This window comes from Microtus pennsylvanicus, chromosome 3 (genome assembly GCF_037038515.1).
Source record: "Microtus pennsylvanicus isolate mMicPen1 chromosome 3, mMicPen1.hap1, whole genome shotgun sequence".
NCBI lineage: Eukaryota > Metazoa > Chordata > Mammalia > Rodentia > Cricetidae > Microtus > Microtus pennsylvanicus.
Genome location: NC_134581.1, coordinates 80,682,909 through 80,704,341, shown reverse-complemented (window position 1 = coordinate 80,704,341; position 21,433 = coordinate 80,682,909). Strand labels below are relative to the sequence as shown.

The 21,433-nt window shown below is 46.5% G+C and overlaps 1 protein-coding gene across 7 annotated transcripts in view; it reads right to left on the bottom strand.

Moving 5' to 3' along the window:
* Positions 1 to 21,433, bottom strand: part of Gramd1b (GRAM domain containing 1B) — a 235,639-nt gene that overhangs the window by 114,858 nt on the left and 99,348 nt on the right. For 5 of the 7 annotated variants that reach the window (XM_075966291.1, XM_075966287.1, XM_075966285.1 and 2 more), the window contains one exon: positions 3,411 to 3,488. In XM_075966291.1, the coding sequence (XP_075822406.1) occupies positions 3,411 to 3,488 (78 nt within the window). Of the gene's footprint in view, positions 1 to 3,410; positions 3,489 to 12,955; positions 12,977 to 21,433 lie in introns of those variants that run through there. The other 2 variants (XM_075966292.1, XM_075966288.1) reach the window with 2 other exon arrangements.

The window sequence follows — 21,433 nt, the reverse complement described above, 5'->3', positions numbered from 1 at the left end:
GGATCCCTGGGGCTCACTCCTAGTTTAATTACTGAGTTACAAGCCAATGAGAGGCCTTCTCCTCCACTCCCAAGAAAGAAAGGAAGGAGGGAGGGTGGGAGGAAAAGAGACAGGACAGCAGAAGAAATACAGAGATTACCTCTGACCTCTGCCAGCACCACCGAACCCTCTACACACACACACACACACACACACACACACACACACACACACACACAGAGAGAGAGAGAGAGAGAGAGAGAGAGAGAGAGAGAGAGAAAGGCACAACACAACACAGGCCACATCCTCACTACTACATAAAATCTTTTCAGATCCAAATCTCAGTCCATCGCAGCCCAATGTTCTCAAAGCAGGAGACTCTAAAATGGGTGAAAAATGCATTAAAGGAAGAATCAGTCAAGTACAGGGTGTGCGCCTGGAAACTCATTCTCACCAGCGAACGGAACCCAAGAAGGGAAGACTTCACTGAGAGCAGCCGGGACAAACGCTGGGCGGCTCTGGGTATCTCAGATTGGGGAACACACAGGGACTGCCATCTAAAGCACATTTCTGGCATGTGCCAAACCACAGATGATAAGCAAGCAGAAGCAAATGATGTCCATGCCCCCATGAAGAACTTAGGGTTTTCTATTGCTGTGAAGAGACACCATAGCCACGGCAACTCTCATAAAGAAAACATTTAACTGGGGTGGCTCGCTTACGGTTTAGAGGTTCAGTCCATCATCATGACACAGAGCATGGCAGGTGTGCAGGCAGACATGGTGCTGGAGCTGAGGCTGCTACACCTTGCAGGCAACAAGAAGTCAACTGTAGTCACACTGGGGTAAGCTTGAGCAAAAGAGACCTCAAAGCCCAACTCCACAGTGACACACCTGCTCCAACAAGGCCACACCTCCTCATAGTGCCACTCCTTTGGGGGGCAATTTTCTTTCAAACTACCACAGCAGGTTCCAGATGGGAAAGAAATTTAGGTTTTTTTTTTTCTCGAGGCTACAAGACTAGAAGAGAACCCTTTATGGAAGGACATATGATCAGACAAGGAGACCAAATATAATTTTTATCCGTGTCCATTACTAAGCAGCCAACCAAAAGCCTGTCTGCCTCGGTAGCAGCATTCAAGAGACAGGGAATCCTGAAGAGGATGTTGTCGGGGTTACATGGAATTGAGTACTTAGTTCTCTCCTTCTGGAATGGGCCAAGCAACAGAAATAACATGGAGGGAAGAGAGTAGATGGCAACCAGACCCAAAAGGTGAACCATGGCTGAGGCCATCGCGCTGAGAACGACAGTATTCGCCCAGAGATAACTCAGTGCGCAGGTACAGAAGAGAGCTGACTCAGGGACCTCTATGCCAAATCTCGACATCCATACACAGATGTGTAAGTTACTCTGGGGACCAAAGGAGCTATCCTTAGACCAAAACCGATTGACTAAGTACTTTGACTAATAAGTCTTTTTGGGGGGCCCACATCTCCATACTGACTCCATCTAGGTTGAATTGAATGACTCATTTGGGCTAATGATGGGCATAAAACTGAGAAATGGTCCAGAATTCAGAAGACTTTGCAAAACAAACATAACGTTTAGAGAGACCCTGTCACTCTGGCCCAGGACACACTACCTAGCCTTGGCTTGATTTCTCCTGTGAGGAAGAATTCATCACTTTGTGAGACCTATTTTGCCAAACACAAGTTCACCCTAAACTGGTTGGTGGTGGTGGTGCACGCCTTTATTCCCAGCAGAGGCAGGTGGATCTCCTTGAGTTCAAGGCCAGCTTGGTCTACAGAGCAAGTTCTAGGATAGGCTCCAAAGCTACACAGAGAAACCCTGTCTCAAAAAAACAAAACAAACCAAGTTCCTCCTAACCTGAGCTGTGCAGACCAGGCTAGCTTTGTGCTTTCAGGGATCTTCCTATCCCTGATCTCAGAGTGCTGGGCTATAGGCAGAAACTGCCAAACCCAAAAGAGACGCATCTTGAGTAGGCAAGATGGCGTAGTGGGTAAAGAGGCTTTCCATCAAACCTGAGAACCCAAGTTCAGTCCCTAGGGCCCACATGGTAGGACAGAAAAGACTTCGGAAAAATGGTCTTCTAATCTCCATATGTGTCAAACATAGAAACACACACACACACAGAGAGAGAGAGAGAGAGTAAATAAACTATAATGTAATTTTAAAACTTTAAGTAAGTGAGTCTTTTCTAGTATACAGTTGACTTCCTCTTTTGAAACACATTATCAAGACTATACTTTCAGGGATCATTTCTATAGTTCATTGAAACACATTATCTCAAGTCAAGTACAGGGCCATACACATATAATTCTAGTACTTGAAGACACAGAGTCAGGAGGCTATCAAGTTAGGGCCAGCCTAAGCTACGTAGCAAGAGGCTCTTCCAAAATAAGCAAAACCCAGAGCCCCTGCGGTAGGCTAGTTGAGTGTTTTAGTTCCCGTTCTGCTGCCTTGCTCTCCAGGTATGAATTCAGAATGAGTGCTCAGCAAGCTACAGGCTCTGGGGTCAAGGTCCAGCATTTCAGGTCAAATCACCGTTCTCTGACTTATATAAAAACTAGCAAAGTTAATTCATGCCCAGAAACCACTCTGTCTATACTGACAACACAAATGAAACAGAACCTGGCCAAGCCTCACCGCTAGTGCAGAACCAACAGACTCTCAGATCCTCAAGCCAACATTTAGGGGCTGCTGCATTCACTGCCCTTTATCAAGCTCTTCTCTGATAACCCCCACCACACACTATCTGCCCCTCTCAAAGACTGCAGCCTTCAGGGACCACAGGTGACCAGCCCAGGGCACAGATTCCTCGGGTACAAAATACCTTACACCAAAGAAGAACGAAACAAAATTCCTTGTCCCTATATGAACCACACTACACTCAGTCTCTGAAGTACGACTCAAATCCTATCGCCAGCGTGGTGATGTACGTTTTTAGTCCCAGCACTTGGGAGGAAGGCCCAAGAGGATCTCAGGTGCCAGCCTGGTCTACAAAGCCAGTACCAGGACAGCCAGGATCACTACACAGAGAAATTCTGTCACAAAACAGAAGAGAACAAAACAAAAGCATGACTCAAACCCTAAACCCGAAGTTCAGAGCCTTTGGTCTGCAGTAGACGTCTTCCCTTGAAGAGCCAGCCCCCTGCCTTCAGCAGCCTCCCGGAGTGTTACTCCCTCTGGTTTCTGGGACAACAGTTTGTCTTTCTGACCATTCTCCAAGGACAAAGGCCAGATGCCCCCTCTTCTGCTTCCCAGAGCTCTCTCACACACGGCAGAAACAACCGAGGCACATCACCCCATTCTCAGCCATTTCTCTCCCCCAACCCCCCCACCACCTACACACACACACACACACACACACACACACACACACACACACACACCAGTTTCTCTGCACTTACCTTTCTTGGCGCACTCGGGGACTCAGGAACCTGCTGGAGTCATCATCGTGGCTGCTCTGCTGGCTGCTCTGCTGGCTGCTGAGGGAAGACACAGGATGTGAACCGTTAAAACTGCTCCTGCTTTCTCAACCCCGGGGGAGGTCGTCCAGACCTCAGCTATACAAGAAACGAGGTTACAAAATCAAGTGAAAAGCAGAGTGTTCCTGTGGAAGCAGCGGTGTGAGCTGAGAAGACAGTATCCAGCTGAAAGTCATTCTCACGACATCCAGAGCATCTCCGCGGCTGCCCAGGCTGGAGAAGGAAGAGCCTAACCAACAACCCAGGTCCCTAGGCACGCAGGCCTCGGTAGCTTTGAGGCTTTCATCTTTGTGGTTTAAGCTTTCTACTGGGACCGGGACCCAGTCTTCCTCAACCCGCCCAAGGCTGGTTTAAGGGAGGGAGACTGCCAGAAGGCAGAGACTAAAGATTCTGCACCACCTTACTAGGTCCACTGCCCTGCCCCCAGGGAGGGCAAAATCTCTAAACTTCCTATTCTGTGGGCTAGACGACCACAGAGCTCAATTCAAAAGCAGAGTTCTGAAGCTGGGCGGTGGTGGTGCACACCTTTAATCCCTGCTTTTGGGAGGCAGAAACAAGCGGGTCTCAGTGAGTTTGACGTCAGATTGGTTTGCAGAGTGAGCTCCAGGACAGAAGGGACTACACAGAGAAGCCCAGTCTCAAAATAAATAAAATAAAATAAATAAAAAATAAAAAAACTAAAAGCAGAATTCCTTAAGGAGTCTATACAACATACAAATATATCTAAAACTTCTTTTAATAGAATTTTGCTCCAGGGCTGCTGAACCATGTAATTTTATATTCTTATCAAGCAACACCGGGATAGGAGCTGGAGAAGAAATTCCAAGTCGCTTGGCTCTAGAGGCAAGCCCCAACAGAGTGTGCCAGTCTACTGCTAGGAAAGCGCAGGAGTGTCTAAAGTTCAGGGTTTATGCCCTTTATAACAGCCAACGGGCTCAACGAACCCAAACGACCATGAGGAGTATCACAGCCTCTCTGAGAAATAGGCTGGCTTTGATCTACTTCGGCATAACAGGCTGCTACTTCATGCTCACCCTACCCTTCCTCTGGCAACCAAAACTTAAAATTAAAAGAGAGCCCAAAGTCGGGCGGTGGTGGCACACGCCTTTAATCCCAGCACTCGGGAGACAGAGGCAGGCGGATCTCTGTGAGTTCGAGACCAGCCTGGTCTACAAGAGCTAGTTCCAGGACAGGCTCCAAAGCCACAGAGAAACCCTGTCTCGAAAAACCAAAATAAATAAATAAATAAATAAATAAATAAATAAATAAATAAATAAATGAGCCCAGACCAAACGATAATCAATATACCAGTTTCAGAATAAGCAATGTTACCAAATTATTCCACTAGATGGCACTGTTGTTTCCCAAATCGCTGCCAACCCAACGCCACAGTCACCGTAATGAGTCAATTTTTGGGCGCCCTCTTCTGGTCTTCCCATGGTTTTGAAAATTCAGTTTACAGAAAATAAAAACTGGTGGCCTTCAAAACGTGTACTGATTCCAAGTAACTAATAAATACCAACTGAGGGCCAGCAAGATGGCTCAGCTGGTAAAGACACTTCCCTCTAGGTCCTGAGACTGGCAACCTGAGTTCTAGCCTCAGAATTCACACCACCTACCAGATACTGTCTCTGGTGCACACAAACACACAGATTTTTTTTTTTTTAAAAAAAAAAAACCTCTCCAAAACCACAGAGAAATTCTGTCTTGAAAAACAAAAAAACAAAACAAAAAAAATAAAAAACAAAAAACAGCCTGCACACATTCAACAATTATGGATATGCACTTTTAAGCCAACAGGAAGCAGCAATAAGGCAATGACTGAGTCTAGACCACAAAGCCTGGGCCACATGGGAAGGGGAGACGTCTACAGTGTGGCGTTACTCTGCTGTGGATTGAATTCACACTTACTTCTCCACTTCCTACTTTATGACTGAGTGAGTTCTTTCACAACCTTCTCCTCCGCTGCTAGAGAGAGACCTCACTGATAGACAGTTCCGTCAGGCTTGAGAACAGCACATGGTAAGCGTGGAGACCCGTGTCTGGTACACACGAGAACGGCCGTGTACTGCCAGATGGCACGCGTTTTGGAGAGGACGACGCAGCAGTAGACGTGGGACCAGACATGGGCTCTGCTTTCAAGAGTAAAAAAATGGTGGCTCTCACAAAACAGGAGATGCTTCGAGAACAGAAAACAAAAGGTCACTTCTTTCTGAGTTCCAGCAAAGCAGAGTGTCTCAACAGCAAGCTTTCTGCGTTGAAACTTAAAAGCGGGTGGAGTCAAGCACGGCAGGATACACCTGTCACCCCAGCACTCGGGACACAGAGGCAGGACAGTTCAAAGCTAGCTGAGTCCCAGACTCAGAACCCACATTTAGAAAGCCAGTTGTGGCGGCTCATACCTGTAACCCCAGTACTGGGAAGGCGGACACAGACAGATCTCTGGCACTCACTGGCCAGTGAGAGACCCTGTCTCAAAAAGCAAAGTAGACAGCACCTATGGAAGGACCTCTGAGGCTGATATCTGGCTGTGCACATGCGCGCACACACGCGCGCGCGCGCACACACACACACACACACACACACATTGAATACACTAGAGGGAGCCAGCAGACTCCTGGTTTTGTTCCCCACGTGCCTTCTACAACACAGGTTTATCTTGGATGGTCTCATTAACACTCTCACCACTGGGAAGGGCTGGGGATATCCATGGTAATTCACGAAGTGCGCTTCAGAAGGCAGGTCGGGTCCGGAAGCTTTGCAATGCATGCTGGACAAATTCCCTTGACTCCACTGTATGACCATCCTCCTCCCCACTCCAAAGAACAGAGACATACAGAAAGACAGGCTATCTTCACAAACCACAAGCAGATACCCTTGTGCTCTCGGAAGACCCAGCTTGATGACTGGGGAGATGGGACTGAGAGCCTTTGGATATTTTAGCTCAGTATCTCATTTTATTTTTGCAGTGCTGGGGATGGAGCCCAGGACCTTGCGTGCGTGCGTGTGTGTGTGTGTGTGTGTGTGTGTGTGTGTGTATTTTAAAGCGGCCTACCATAGAGTCATCAGCTTGCTTTTATTCCGAGACACTCTCACTGTTTCCCGGCTTGACCTTGAACTCACTAGGTAGCCCCCCACCACCACCCCCACCCCCATTTGAACTCTCAAGCCTCCTGCTTCAGTTTCCCCAGCAGCTCAGATTCCAGGCGCGGTCCACCACATCCTGCCCAGCCCCATTTTCTGAAAGGACATTTCCTGAGTTGAGTCAGCTCTTCCTCTCCTAGGCAATGATGCGCTGCTCTCCTAAGCCTGGGGAGCTTTTGAGACTTCGGTGGACCCAAGCTGCCATGAGGCTTGCCAGATGAAGTTCAGCATTCCCCGAGCTTGATGGAAGCCACCCACACCGAGTCTGCAGACTAAAGTGCCCGTTTCTCTGCTTTTGGCAATAATCTGCAGACGGCTGCATTAGCAACAATTATCTCATGCTAATTGGGAGTTTCAAAACACTGCAAGTGACAGTTACAGCTGTCTTTGATTAATCAACAAGGAGAAATAAATTCTCTCAGGCTGTGGATGTGGTAGGAACAGATGAACTGGGTTTTCCCTGACTTGGCTTCTTATTGGCCTTCTAACCCCAGCCGGCTCACTTAATCCTCTCTTAGCCTAATTCCTCAAGAAATGGAGACTTACGGTGTTTAGTCACTACCTAATCCTTGGTTTATAGAGCTAGGGATTAAGTTGCAAGGAATCCGATCATCATGCCCCAGATCACGGAGACTCCAATTCTCGTCTGGACTCTGCCACTTAGCAGACGAGATGGGATTTACTTTTTGGAAAGGGCAGATGTGCATAACAGCACATGACCTGAGGGTAATGTGGTTTAGAAACGGCAGAGGCCCCGGCAGAGGCCCCGGCAGAGGCCCCGGCAGGTGGGGAATACCAATTGCACAGAATGGCCACAGGTCGCTTGACCAACAGATACTGTGACACTGCCCAGGAACCACAGGGCAGTAACAGGTCAGGCAGTGACAGAGGTTTTTGCTGTGTGCTCTTGTTTTTGAGGTGTCAGGGTCTTTGGGGGCCCCAAGCATGCTAGGCTAGTTCTCGACTGTGGAACTGTCATATCGGCAGAGAGGAAACTCTTTCTTTTTGATTTTCTTTTGAGTGGGAGGGTATATACATGTCACAACATATGCATGGAAGTTGGAGAACAACTTACAGGAATCCGTTCCGTCCTTCCAGTGTGTGGGTTCCAAGAATGGAATTCGGTCCTCAGGGTTAATGGGAGGCACCTTTCCTTACCTACTGAGTCATTTCCCTCAGCCCCAAGAGACAGGATCATTGAGAAAAATGTCACGAGTCACTGGCTCGAAAAATAGAGTCAGACCATCACCACTGGAAGAGAAAACTGCATTTCCATGCTGAATTATTTTCACATATAAAATAATCCCAGCACTCAGGAGACAGAAGCAGGCAAATCTCTATGAGTTTGAGGCCAGCCTGCTCTACAGAGCATGTTCCGGGACAGTCAGGGCTATGCAGAAAAGACCTCTCTCAAAAAACCAAAAGGTAAGAAAAAAATAAAATAAACAGACTCTAGTGTTTCCAATTTTGGTTTGGGTAGGGAAGTCACATTCAGAAAGAGAAAGGGGGTAGCAAAGAAGTGGAGAATAAAGAAAGTCGGTTTCTGTTTGTCACCTGGCAGGCAAGTACGGGAAGGTCTAATAATAGAAATAAGCACACAGATGTGATAGGGGCATTGTGAGTGACTGCCAGCCTCTTACACAACACACCCAATAGTCTCAGAGAGTACTTAGAAAACCACAGGCTGGAAGCAAACTGCCAATCTGCCTACAGGGTTTGGAGGCTCAGTTCTGCTTAAGGGCTCCCAGGAGACTCTCCAGCTAGAGGGGAAGCTGGACAAAGATTTGGGGATTCGGAATGCAGCTCCGTACTCCCCTCACTCGCCCAAACCCACAAACACTTTCACTTCTAAACATGTCAGTGTCTGTGCTTTTCTTTGGTTCCGGTTTGCCCTGCTCTGTATGAGACCGGGTGTAGTTCAGGGGTCTAGGCTGTCTGAAATGGAACTACGTAGCCCAGGCTGGCCTCCACGTTGCGAGGGTCCTCTTGCGTCCACCTCCCCAATGCCGGGATTACAGGTGGAGGCCACCGCGCAGCTGTGCTTTGTTCTGTGTAAACAGAACCTCACTGTGTAGCCCAGGGTGGCCTCAAAGCCCTGGTCCTTCAGTCTCAGCCTCCCTGAGCAGCTGAGATTACAGCCGCCTCTGTGCTGGGCAAAGGGTAGGTGAGGTCTCTTTCAACTCCTTTGTTTTCCCTTTTCTTTATGGCCATTGACGTAACAGTTGCCCAGTGACTGTTAAATCTTTGTCAAAACATAATGAACTGGTGCTTTATCATGCAGTTTATCTAAGCCAAAGTCGGCAGCTATTGATCTAAGCAGTCATTTGGGGTATCTAACCCAGGGTCCACACATGCCAGGCAAGCACGCTACTGCTGAGCTAGTGAGTAGTGTCTCGAAGCTTCCCAGGGACAGCAAGGGGCAGGATGGAGGACCCACCCCTGGATTTTTTAGTCAATCCATTGCAATCTGGATCCCCATGGCCACCACTCTTGTTTTGTTCCCTGGGACACTGGTTAATCCTGCTTTCAAGCTGGAAGTGGTGACACACAGCTGTGGTCCCAGTATTTGGAGAGGCTGGGGAGGTGGGGGGGTCATGAGTTCAAGGACAACCTGAGCTACAGAGTGAGACTGTAGCTCAAAAACCAAAGCAAACAAACCAGAATCCTAACCCTATCGGACTGGCCAAGCAGGTCTGACGTGGCAAGTGATCCAGGCTTTGCAAGGGCCTCCTTCTGGACTTCTGTGAGTCCTCGGACTTCCCTCTGCAGGACTTCTGCTCTTTTGTCTTTCTTGGGAGTTTCATAAGTTCTGGTTGATCCTGAAGTGTTCCCCGAGACTCTCTCAGCCACTCCTTCCATAAATTATCCAGGACCAACTATATACTAAACATCCTTCTGGAACCCAGAACGGTAAACAAAAACCGGAGGTCCGTGCTCTCAAGGTACCATGCTATCAGGTTGCGTCTTCGTGTTTCCAACCAGGGAACCTACCCCTCAGGGACCCCTGACATCATCACAACGAACTCGTGCAAGAGCGCTGTACGTTCCCCAGAGAGGTTATAACGCTTATCAGAGTCTCAAATAAACCGTGACTAGTAAGAAGCTAAAATGATCTGCCATGAGCCTGCTGTGGTACTTCAGTTGTAATCCCTGGTCCCGGAAAGCTAAGGCAGGAGAACTGCCATGCGTTCCAGGTCAGCCTGTTTACAGTGAGGCCTTGACCAGGGCTGGAAAGATGCTGTTAAGGGCACTGGATGCTCTTGTAGTAGACCCAGGTTCAATTCCTAGCACCCATAGGGTGCTCAAAACCATCTGTAACTACAGTTTCAGGGGACTCTGATCTCCTCTTCTGGCCTCTGCAGGTATGAGGTACCATGTGGTGCAGAGGTATATATGCAGGCAAAACACCCATATACATAAAATAAAAATAAATCTTTTTTTAAAAAAGTAAGACTCTGACCAAAAGCAAAAAAATAAAGATAAAAAATAAAAACAAACAAGCAAATGAATGAATGCATGCAATTTAAATGTTAAAAAAACAACTAGAAAATCCACTGCAATCCATCTGTGGGGGTGAGCGACCTTCACCCTAAAGCTCCCTACTCATGGCAGATGTATAGACAGCTCCCAAAGACAGCAGAGCAAAGAGCTGGGTGGACCCACACAGTGGCCACTAGTCACATTTGATCCTGTGATTCAATTAATTTGAAATGCGGTCCTTAGCTGCACTTTAGGTACTCTATATCTGTATGACTAGTGGCTTCTGTAGCGGACAGTTCAGAAAATTTGCCTTCTCCTAGACAGTATCTGTATACGAAGTTTCCAGACGCCGCTTATGTTTGGAGCAACTCAGAGAAGCAAACCCAATTCCTCTCCATATTCCCACCGCCCCGTCTGCTCAGACGTAAGTTCATAGACTCCTTACAAAGATGGAGTGACCTGATGAACATGAGCCTTTAACAAAATGATTGGCACAAGCCTTGTGTTTATTATCATAGCGTCCAACAGGACTCACGTGGTGAGCCGGTCCGTTTCTGACCTCACTGTGTTTTAATAGGAGCAGCGGGCTGCTTCCCGCCACCTGGCTAGCTTTACCCGAAATAATTACACGGAAACTGTATTCTTTTAAACACTGCCTGGTCCATTAGTTTCAGCCTCTTATTGGCTAGCTCTTACATATTGATCTAACCCATTTCTAATAATCTGTGTAGCCCACGAAGTGGCTTACCAGGGAAGATCTTAACCTGCATCTGTCTGGAGTGGGGGAATCATGGCGACTGCCCTGACTCAGTTTCTTTCTCCCAGCATTCTGTTCTGTTTACTCTGCCTATCTAAATTCTACCCTATCAGAGGGCCAAGCAGTTTTCTTTATTAGTTAACCAATGAAAGCAACAGATAAGATACAAGACCCACCTCCATCACCAGTGTCTTTCCCCTCTTTGTGCTTCACTATGAGAGTCACTTAAACTGGAAGTTCTACCCCACCTCCCACCGCTCAACACCGAGGCTGGCAGACGCCACTTCCTTCTGTCTTCCAAGTCCCCATGGCCTACTCGTCACACCTCCCTCAGGCTGCTCAGATTCCTCTCTCATCACTCTTGCGCTCCCAACTGCCTTTTCTGGTGCCAGTCTGGGCCCATGTCCAGTCCACCCACCACGATGACACAGTGATCTTCCCTGACACGGTGATTCCATTGCTTCAAGTCACCCTCTGGCTTTCAATCATGGGGCTAGCCCAGGGATACAGTCCAGAGGTTAGAGAGCTTGCCTAGTATGCTCAGGGTTTGATTCCACAAACCCCAGGGGGAGTGCACACACAATGCATGCTTGCACACACACATATACACATAAACACACACACAAGTGCACACTTGCATTCTTGGGGTTTCCCATAATTTTGGAGCAAAGTTCACGCTCTTATTTTAACAATAAAAGTCCCCGAACCCTGATGCTGTCTCACTTCCCAACTCCCTCATCTCCTAACAGCCAGGCTTCTTCTCTTTCTTTGAATTTACTCCTTCTTTGGTCTGTCACATCCTCTCTAGTTCTTTCTTTCACCCAGTAAGCCCAGTAGACCCAGTAATCCCTGCCCTGAGACAATAATGATCCAAGGATTAAGACTTAGGCTCTAGTGTTTTACTGTCTGTATTCAAATATTTGAGGAGGGGGATGTTTCAAGACAGGGTTTCTCTTATGTAGCCTTGGCTGTTCTGGAACTCATTTTGTAGACCAGGCTGGCCCTGAACTCGAGATCTGCCTGCCTCTGCCTTCCGAGTGCTTGGACTAAAGGCATCAACCACGATCGAACAGCCTATATTCAAATCTTAGTTCTTCCACTCAGGACACTCAATTTCAACCCTTATAAGACATCCCACATTACAAAATAACATCTGCATTATTGGGGTGTTATAGGAGCTAAGGCTCGTGAGACAGCCTGGCACTGAGAAACATACTATGTGTGTAGCTATTATGTCTCCATTACTCTTCAAAATTAGAATCATCAGGAAGGACGTCATCCTGGTGGCCATCATCTCCACTCCAGCATGCATCAGCCTGAATAATTTGCTTTGCAGCCCAGCGTGGTGTCACATAGCTATAATCCCAGCACTTGGGAGGCAGAGGTGGGAGGAGCTGTAGCTTGAGGATAGCCAAGGCTATACAAGACCTTGTCTCAAAACTATAAGGTAATAACTTCACTTCACTGACTCCTCTACTGTAACAATGAATTATGAAAGCAAAGGTCCCATTTTAATTGTAATGTCTTTCCATTCTAAGGGCCTAGCACATAGTAGGTGTACACCTATGTCAAATAAGTGAAGGAGTGAGCTTTCTTTCTTGTAAACTTATAAAGTCGCTTATCCCACCAGCCAGTCCAGAAAGACTCCTTTTTGAGCTCTCAAATCAGCACAAATTGTGTATTTGCCTTCTTGCTCCTCAACATTTTCCATATCCCAAAGACAAGACACGATCTGTGTTTCGGTCATTAAAAGTCAGGAGTGTTGTCTCAGGCTTGACAGAGGCTTTGTTAAAAGGTGGGCAAGAAAGATTGAGGCTCTTCAAGTCCACATTACGAGCAAACACCGGCAGGAGGCTGAGACTCCCACTGTTAGCTTCTCTTACCGAATGTTATGAGTTTCGAATGTCCAGGCCCTTCTTAGACTGTCACAGATCCAGATAATCATACTATGGCTGGGGGAAAAAATACATATTCTATCCAACGCCTTGTTCTCTGCTGTTATTTTTTTAGTGAAGAGTAAAGAACTCGCCAGCCACAATAAAATTCTAGACCTCAGGCCCCACACGATTCAAAGATTTAAACTTACCCCATTACATTCCTGGAATGGCTTCTGAGAAAGGGGCGAGTGAGTTAGTCTCAGCTCCAACCGCCGTCAGCTGCTCTTAGCTGAAGGAGAACACGGCCTTTCCCCCTGTTTCCACCATTCTAGCCGCCGCTTTGGCCCCAATCACTACTTGGCTTCAAAGTGAATCTTAGGTACTCTCGAAAGAGTAAATGCAAATGAACCAGGTCACTCAGAGGTAAATCTTTCACTCAGGAAGTAATGCGGTCAGCTTCTTAGAACTTGAAGCCTGTGAGGATTGGTCAAGACTCCGGACAGCAGGCCTCATAAACCTTGCCCCCACAAATGTCTCTCGCCTTCTTGCTCTTAACATCCTGTGCCCCCTCCCTGAAGGCAGAAAAGCCCTTGTGTTCCTCAGCCTGGACAGGAGTTCTGTCAGGGATGGAAGACAATGCAGAAAAACTGCAGGAGGGGCTCAAAACCAAAGCAAGGAGGAGCCACGGTATGTAGACACTTCCGAACCTTCATTTGAGACAAACAATCTGATCCCACGGCTCGCTAATCTATAAAAGGAGTTGAAGTTGCTTTCCCATCCATTTCCAGTCACAGGAGTAGAAGAACACACAAGCACTCTGTCGGTTCCCTACAATACCCTAGCTTCTCCCCATCAAAAATCCTTAAACTGTAGCCCCAGCTGACATGTTTTGAAAGACATATCTATTATTTGATTCTAATTAATTTACATATATTTTGTGTTTCTAGTCAAAGGTAGATAAATATCATTCAGACACTCAAGGCAGCATTAAATAACATGCCTTCCCACAGTTGGTTGAGAAATTCCAAGAAACCTGTTGTAGAATGCGATTTTAACTATGTAAGATGTGTTACATTTGTTTATACTGCATTTGTTTACCAATGTCAGGCTGTGTGCTTAATGATGTAAAGATGTGTGGCATTTGTTATACCTTACCTACTTAAGGCACTTCGTTGGTCTGATCAAGAGCTGAACAGTCACTAGGTAGGCAGACAAAGGATAGGCAGGGTTGGCTGAGAGAAAGAATAAATAGGAGGAGAAACCTCGGCTCAGGAGGAGAGAGAACAAGAGATGGAGGAAAGAAGGAGGGACACACCCCGGGGCCAGAAGCCAGGCAGCCACCAGCCAGCAGACTCAGAGAAGCAGTGCTAATGCAGAAGATGTGCAGAGGCAAGAAAGGTAACGAGCCCGGAAGCAAAAGATAAAGAGACACAGGTTAATCTAAGTTAAAAGAACTAGCCAGAAATAAGCCTAGGCTAGGCCAAACATCCAAAACTAATAAGTCTACAAGTCTCCATGCCATGATTTGGGATCTGGTTGGTGGCCCAGAAGAAAAAGCCTGGTACAGAAATCTAACACAGGTTGTTGTGTGTTATGGTTTACATTATGAAATGTTCCCTAAGGTTCATGATTTGAACACTTGGTTCCCGGTCATTAGCACTACTTGGGGAGGTTGTAGATACTTTAGGACAAGAGACTTAAGTAGAGAAAGTGGACTTCTAGAGACAGGTACCCGGAGGTTCTATCTTTCTGATCACTTCCTGTTGCCTTCTCTGCTGCAGCTCTACCGTAATGTGGACAGTGTTTGCCCACGTTCCTGCGACCAAGGTGCTCAGCGCACTCTGGGTCAGAAATACAGAGTCAATTTACTAGGCACTGAATGATCTGGAGCCACTAATTTAAATAAATGGTTTATTTGTTAAGTTTTTATTAGTTATTAGTAAGTTATTATTAGAGAGAGAGAGCAAGCACGTTTGGCATGTCTATGATGTCTATGGGGGCATGCATGCCATGGTGCATCTGTATGTCATATGTGAGAGCATGCATGCATGACATGCATGTGCAGATCAAATGACAACTGCGTGAAGCTGACTCTCTCCTTCTGTCTTTACATGGCTTCCAACAATCGAATTCAAGTCTCCAGGCTTGTGTGACAAGCACTTTTGCCCCCTGAGACATACCGAGGTTGTCCCTTGAGTTTTGACAGATGCTTCTCTGCTATGATACCCCAAGTAACTATTACATATTGTTATACAAGGATATTTGTGTGGTTGCTGTTAGGCTCTGGGAATATAAAAATGACTAGAAAGCTCTCCTCCCTCCCTCCAGAAACTACCAACTTCCTAATCAATATACACAATACAATCCTATCGGCTTGATCGCCTCATGGCTTCTTATCTTCTACCTGATTCTGAAAAGCTGAGCTCCCCCCAAGTCTCTTCTTCCTCCCACACCACATACTCAATCTGCCCATCTCATGCGAACGCACAACTGCTCAGTCCCTAACCTGGATCCCAGCTCTGGCTCCCTGTATCTGGCTGCTTCTATCACCAAAACCTGCCTCCCCTGGCTCCTCTAACAACAAGTACAAAATAATGCCCTTCACCTTCACTTCTCCTAAGCAGATCATAGCAGCCTGCTTACGGGCAGATACCTCCATCATCTTCCATCTGCTCCGTGGTCCAAATGGGGCAACCTGGAAACACTGTTACCTCCAGTTGCTCCGATCTCTTATTTACCTTTTCACCCATCCTCTCTATCTCTATCCCTAACATCCCAGCCCAAGGACCAGTCAGTCACACTGGCAGCATCACTTCGAGACTGTTTTAAAAATAGGTTCCTATCTCCTTGCTCATCCTGGATTCTGACCCAAGGGATCCCAAGTGCATCCTGACTTGGGGTGCTTTATTGTTGTTTTGATTTGGGTTTTAATTGCATGGTTTTGTTTTTGTTTTTTTTTTTTTCAGGGAAGGGTTTTGAAGAGGCAAATTTGGGTTTACAAATGACCGAGTCTCACTTGATTGGAATGGACCTTTAACTCCTCAACTCTACAGAAAAAAAAAATGTTTGCAAACCAGCCTGGATTCACTGATTTGAATCATCTGCTAATTTCTGTGGTGTAAACACTGTCACCGTGGTTGGTTTCTCATGTCACTGAAATCAGTGTTGGGAAACGACAAACATAATCAGCGCTTGCTGCCTGACATAGACCACCACGAAACATGAATATGCCCAGACTATTGCCTACAGCCTTGTAAAGCAGCTTCTGAAACAAACCAACAAGCCAGGAGCAGTGGCACATGCCTTTAACCCCAGCACTCAGAGGGGTCTTGACTGTGAGTTCGAGCCCAGCCTGGTCTATATAGTGAGCTCCAGGACAGCCAGAGCTACACAGTAAGACCCTCTCATGAAAAAAAACAAAACAAAAATAAAGCAAAACCCCAAACAAGGAAATAGTAAGGCAACGTTAGACATTCTTCTTTCCAGGCTCATATTATCTTCTAAATTATATTTTTATTTATTTTTTTATATGTCACAAAACTCTCTTGTGTGGCAGACAGGTGGAGATCAGAGGACTGACTTGCAGGAGTGAGTCCCAGGGACAGAAGTCAGGTCATCAGTCATGGCAGTAAGTATCTGAGCCATCTCAGCAGCCCAGCGGGGGCCGTATGTCATTAACACAAACTATTTACATGTATGGAAATATTAATATGTATAAACATGTTACATTTTAAAACAACATATAGTATCTTGGTTTGTTTTTTCTTCTCTGTCTTTCTTTGGGGATGGTAGACTTACTTTATTTTTAATTTAAACATGTTGAGGGGCAGGTGCCCTTCCAGAGGCATTGGATTTCCCTGGAACTGGAGTTTGGAGTCATCTGATGAAAGTGCTGGGAACTGAACTCAGGTCCTCTGCAAGAACAGGAGTTGTGCTTAAACACCAATCAATCTCTCCATCCCCGCTTCCCACCTTGATTCTTTGAGACACAATACCTTGCAGGTTCTGTGTAGCCAAGAATAGCCTCAGACTTTGATCCCACTACCTCTGCCTCCCGAGGGTTGGGGTATAAGTTTGTGTAATGACGCTTGGTCCAAAGTCAATTTTTAAAAAGTGCAGAAATACATATTGATCTTTATTTTAAGGAATAAAAAGGCTTTGGGAGATGCAGGGCATGGCTAACATTAGACTATGGATGAGTTAGAAAAGAAGGGTTTCAGTCTAAGGCTTCTGCCCCTGCATTCTCTTTGCCCTGAGCTCACAACAGTACTACTGGACGCCAGTGTTCATGTGGTACCTCAAGAAGTAGGGTCTCAGAAATGACATCACTGATTAAACTGGGGACAGATCTGATCTCTGGTTAAGGACAGGGGACTCCAAAGGGCTTGGACAATCATTTGCTGTGTTGACTTGAAGCAGCAGAAGCAAGTACATGTAGGAGTCCAAACCAGCAGCAGCCTTGACACAAAGGTAATAAGAACCTTCCGTGACCACTGTGAGACCGTTTGCTAGGTGACATCACCACTGAGGTCACTAGATCACAGGTCAAAAAATAAATCTTACACTTGAGAGCAGATGTATCTCAACAACCTGCTGGAGCGGGGGTAGGGTCAGGCAGGCTGGGGGACAAGGATGGGCACAGTCTACTGATAAGCCAAATAAGGAAGAACGATGAGCCAGGAACCAGAACAGATGTCCGTGCTCTAGATCCAGGGCTTCGGTGACTTCTAGGAGGCGAGTGGAGGGTTGGCCTATAGCCCAAAAAGAAGTCTGGAGACCACAGAGGCCAGTATCATTCCAGTGAGGATGAGGGCAAGACTGACTCCCAAGAGCCAGGCCAGCTGCAGAATTCTTGTGCCCCGCTGGCTGACCTCTCCACATAAACAGGCATAGGAAACAGTCTGAGCTGAGTGCCAACTTCATGCCACCGCCAGCAACTCAGGAGCTTGACTTAGGAGCCAGCCTGAAGTCGACTGGCAGCGGACTGTTCCAGAACAACACTAAACTACAGCAAGAACATTTACGAAGAAGCCTGAGGCCCCCGCACACTCTCTAGAGACCACACTCTATTAACAACATATGCTTTTGTTGCTGTGACTTCTCAGCATTAACTTTGTTGCCCACTGCAGGTGCCCCTCTAATTTAACTTCGGAAGAGGTTTAAAATAGAGGGCTGGGGGGGTGATTCGGTCAAGTGCTTGCAGGGCATGCATGAGGACCTGAGTTCCAGGCCCCAGCACCTACATAAAAGCAGGGGAATCCCTGCATGGAGCAGGCAGGGACATGAGGATCCTTGTCCAGCCAGTCTAGTCTAACCGGTGAGTTTCCGGTTCAATGACAGACTCTATCTGAAGAGGAAAAAAGATGAAATATCAATGAGGAAGATATGTGACATTAACCTGTTGCCTCTACACACACACACACACACACACACACACACACACACACCAGCAATTACACACAGGAAGACATACATGCACATGGAACACACACACACTGAGGTTGAATACACGTGAATCATGAACGGTCACAAGGTCTGAAAGATTTTAAAGCTCGGAACCCTGCCATAGAAAGCCAAAGAGAGAGGAACCCCAAAGAGGCCCTACAGATGCTTCGGGGAAAAAAAGGATCAGTTCTTGGGACCAAGAGGACAAGAAGCGGGAGGGTGAAACCTCACAGACTAATTACCAGCCTTGAGGACAAACAGCCTGCAAGCCTTCCTACATTCCAGAAGGAAACCCCCCAGTTCCCTGCTTCCCTTTCTGACCCAGTTCTCCTGACTCAGCCCAACTGCATTTGTCCTCAACACCAGGAAAAAAAACAACAAAATTGCTTTATAGGATAACTGTTACCTTGTTTTTCAATTGAAAGAAATAAAAAACGGTCCTAACCAAGAACTCTGATTATGTTCTAACTGACATGGTGCCCTCAGGGCCTGGAAGGAAATAGCACCACGGACTGGACCTGAAGGCAGGAGGAACAGAGTCATGGCTGACCTGACCCTTCTGCCACTTTCTACACAAGACTAGACAGCATGTGTACCTGCCCTGTGAAGCAGGTGGGAGTTTGGTGATGGTGGCGACTGTGGTAGTTTACTGGGGACCGGGTCTCAATTTGCAGCCCTGGCTGGTCTGGAACCCGTGAGACCCAGGCCTCAGACTCTCAGTGTGGGGTTTGAGTCTTGCCTCATCTCACCCTGCTCCAGTCAAGCATGTGACAACTTTGGTTTTCTTGTGTTTTTATTTTTTACTATTTTTGTTTTGTTTTGTCTTAGAAAAGGGTCTCCACATGTACCACAAGCTGAACTTGAACTCACTATGTAGATCATACTGTCTCTGAACTCCTGATCCTCCCGCTTCCACCTCCCAAACACTGGAATTGTATGTGTGTATCCCCATGCTTGGGTCACTTTGAAAACGCTCGCTCTCTGTCAATAAACAAACATTTCAATTTTAGCATGTGTGTGCATATAGGTTGGGTGCTCATGCTACATCCACCTTGATGGCCCCACTGTAACTTCTATCCAATAAGCCATTTATATCATGCATGCTACTAAGACGGAGATGGCAGGTATGGAGCAACTCAGAACACTGAACAAAAGCACATGCAAGTTGAATCATCCACAAATCTTTTATTTAGGGTTTGAATAATTTAGTGAAGCATGCACGTATAGAATATGACACTCCTACCACACATCCAATTAACGCTTTCTCCTCCTTTGCATCTTTGAGACTGGTCTCCCTGTAACTCAGGCTATCCTGAGTTTATAAACTAGGTTTCAAATCCCTCCAGTCTTGCCTCTCCCCCAGTTTTGGTGATGGCTGCTCTTTTCTTACCCCCTCCACAAAAACACCCCACTTTTTGCATGGTGACCTGTACATAGAGAAAAGATGAAAAGCAAGCATTGAAGGGGCCAGAGCTTGAGCAAAGGTAGAAGACACAATGTGAAGAGTCTGCCCCCCAGGGTCTAAATCTGAATGTTTGAGGCTGGCGATAGTGGCCCAAACTAACAGTCTCAGCACAGAAAGAGGACACAGAAGGACCAAGGTAAAATTAGGCTAGCCAGGCTACAGAGTGAGACTCTGTCTCAAAAAGCAACCACAACTTTTAAGAAAGAAATTCAAATCTAGAAGACAACTATGAAAAAAAATAAAAGTTCATGTCCCACAGGGAGGTGAAAGTGACATACACCAAGTACCATAATAATTTTTCACATAGAATTTCATAGAAAAGTCAGGGGTTGGGGGTAAGTTGGTTTTGTTGTCATTTTGGTTTTTCATGTTGTCTAGGCTAGCCCCAAATCCACTAGCCTTGAACTCCTGGTCCTCCTGCCCACACCTCTCAAGCGCTGAAATTGCAGCCTTGTGCCAAAAGTCATTACTAGACTCGAAGTCAGTACTGGAGGGAAACAATTCTCCTACTCAAATTCGGTGTCTGTTCTCTTTCCCTTGATTTCTTCATACTAAGAATCCCATAATCTTCCTTAATGCAAATTATCTTCCATGAGTGTGACTTCCCCATCTTCCCCATCCTGCATCCCCTCCTTAGGCCTTCTCATACCCAAGGCAAACCTTGGCCCGGCGCTTCTCAAGCCCATCATACAGTGCTACCAAAATACTCCACATTGAGCCTGCCATGCTGAGAACACTGAGGTTCCTTCCCAGGCTCACTGACTGAGGAGATCTGACTCATGGCTAAAGGAAAGTTCCAAGAGCACAAGAGTCAGGTCTCAATAACATCCTCCCCCGACACCATTTCCCAACCTGAAGCCCCGATGTGCAGCTAGAATACTCCGCCTCTGCAGACATGCCCACAGCTGAAAGCAGGGCATATCCCTGCTCTTCAAATGTCAAGATGTTCCCTCTCTTCTGCTGCTCACGCAGCCAGGGAAGTGTAAATAATAATAATAATAATAAAAAAAATCAGGAAATTCTAATTGCTTATCTAAGATATTGTTCATCCTAAAAATAAAAAAAAAATCTGCTTCCAACTGGTTCTCCTTCTTTAAGATGGGATCTTACTGTGTAGCCCGTGGCTGGCTTTGACCTTTCCATTCTCCTGCCTCAGACACACATACTGCATCCTCCTCCAAACCCGCACATCTCCATTTGTCCTTTTTCAAACTTTTTACTATCTACGTTTGGCAGAGCCAAGGCCTCACAGTCTAGGGACATGCTCTCCAGCAGCAGCAAACACCCTCAGCTCTGTCTGTATTTTCTCTTCGTGGCGGCCACAGCTGGGAGGTCATGACAAGCAACGCAATAGGTACTGTTTGTTCCTGCATGGCTGAAGGAGAATCGCACTTGGATAAGACAAGCTAGATTCTGTGGTGAGCAGGTGGTTCGGGAGTGTGAATATTTATGCAGTGGCTCAAGACGGTTTTTCCACCTCACCATCCTTCATGCGTGGAAGTCATCACCTTTTCCATCGTCCTTTTATGACCTTGCCTCTATGCCTAGTAATTTCACCCCACTGTGTCTATTTCTTCTCTGCTTCTTCCTTCCCTGCAATCAGGCCACCACCCCTATTGCTTGACACACAGTGTTATCTAATCAAAGACAACTGCCTAAGGTCCTCCTATCCTAATTCTTTCGGATGCTTCTATAGCATTTAAAATGATTTCTCCCTTGAGAGAAATAACAATTACAACAAAAACAAAAACAAGTATTTCGCCCTGAGTATAATTTC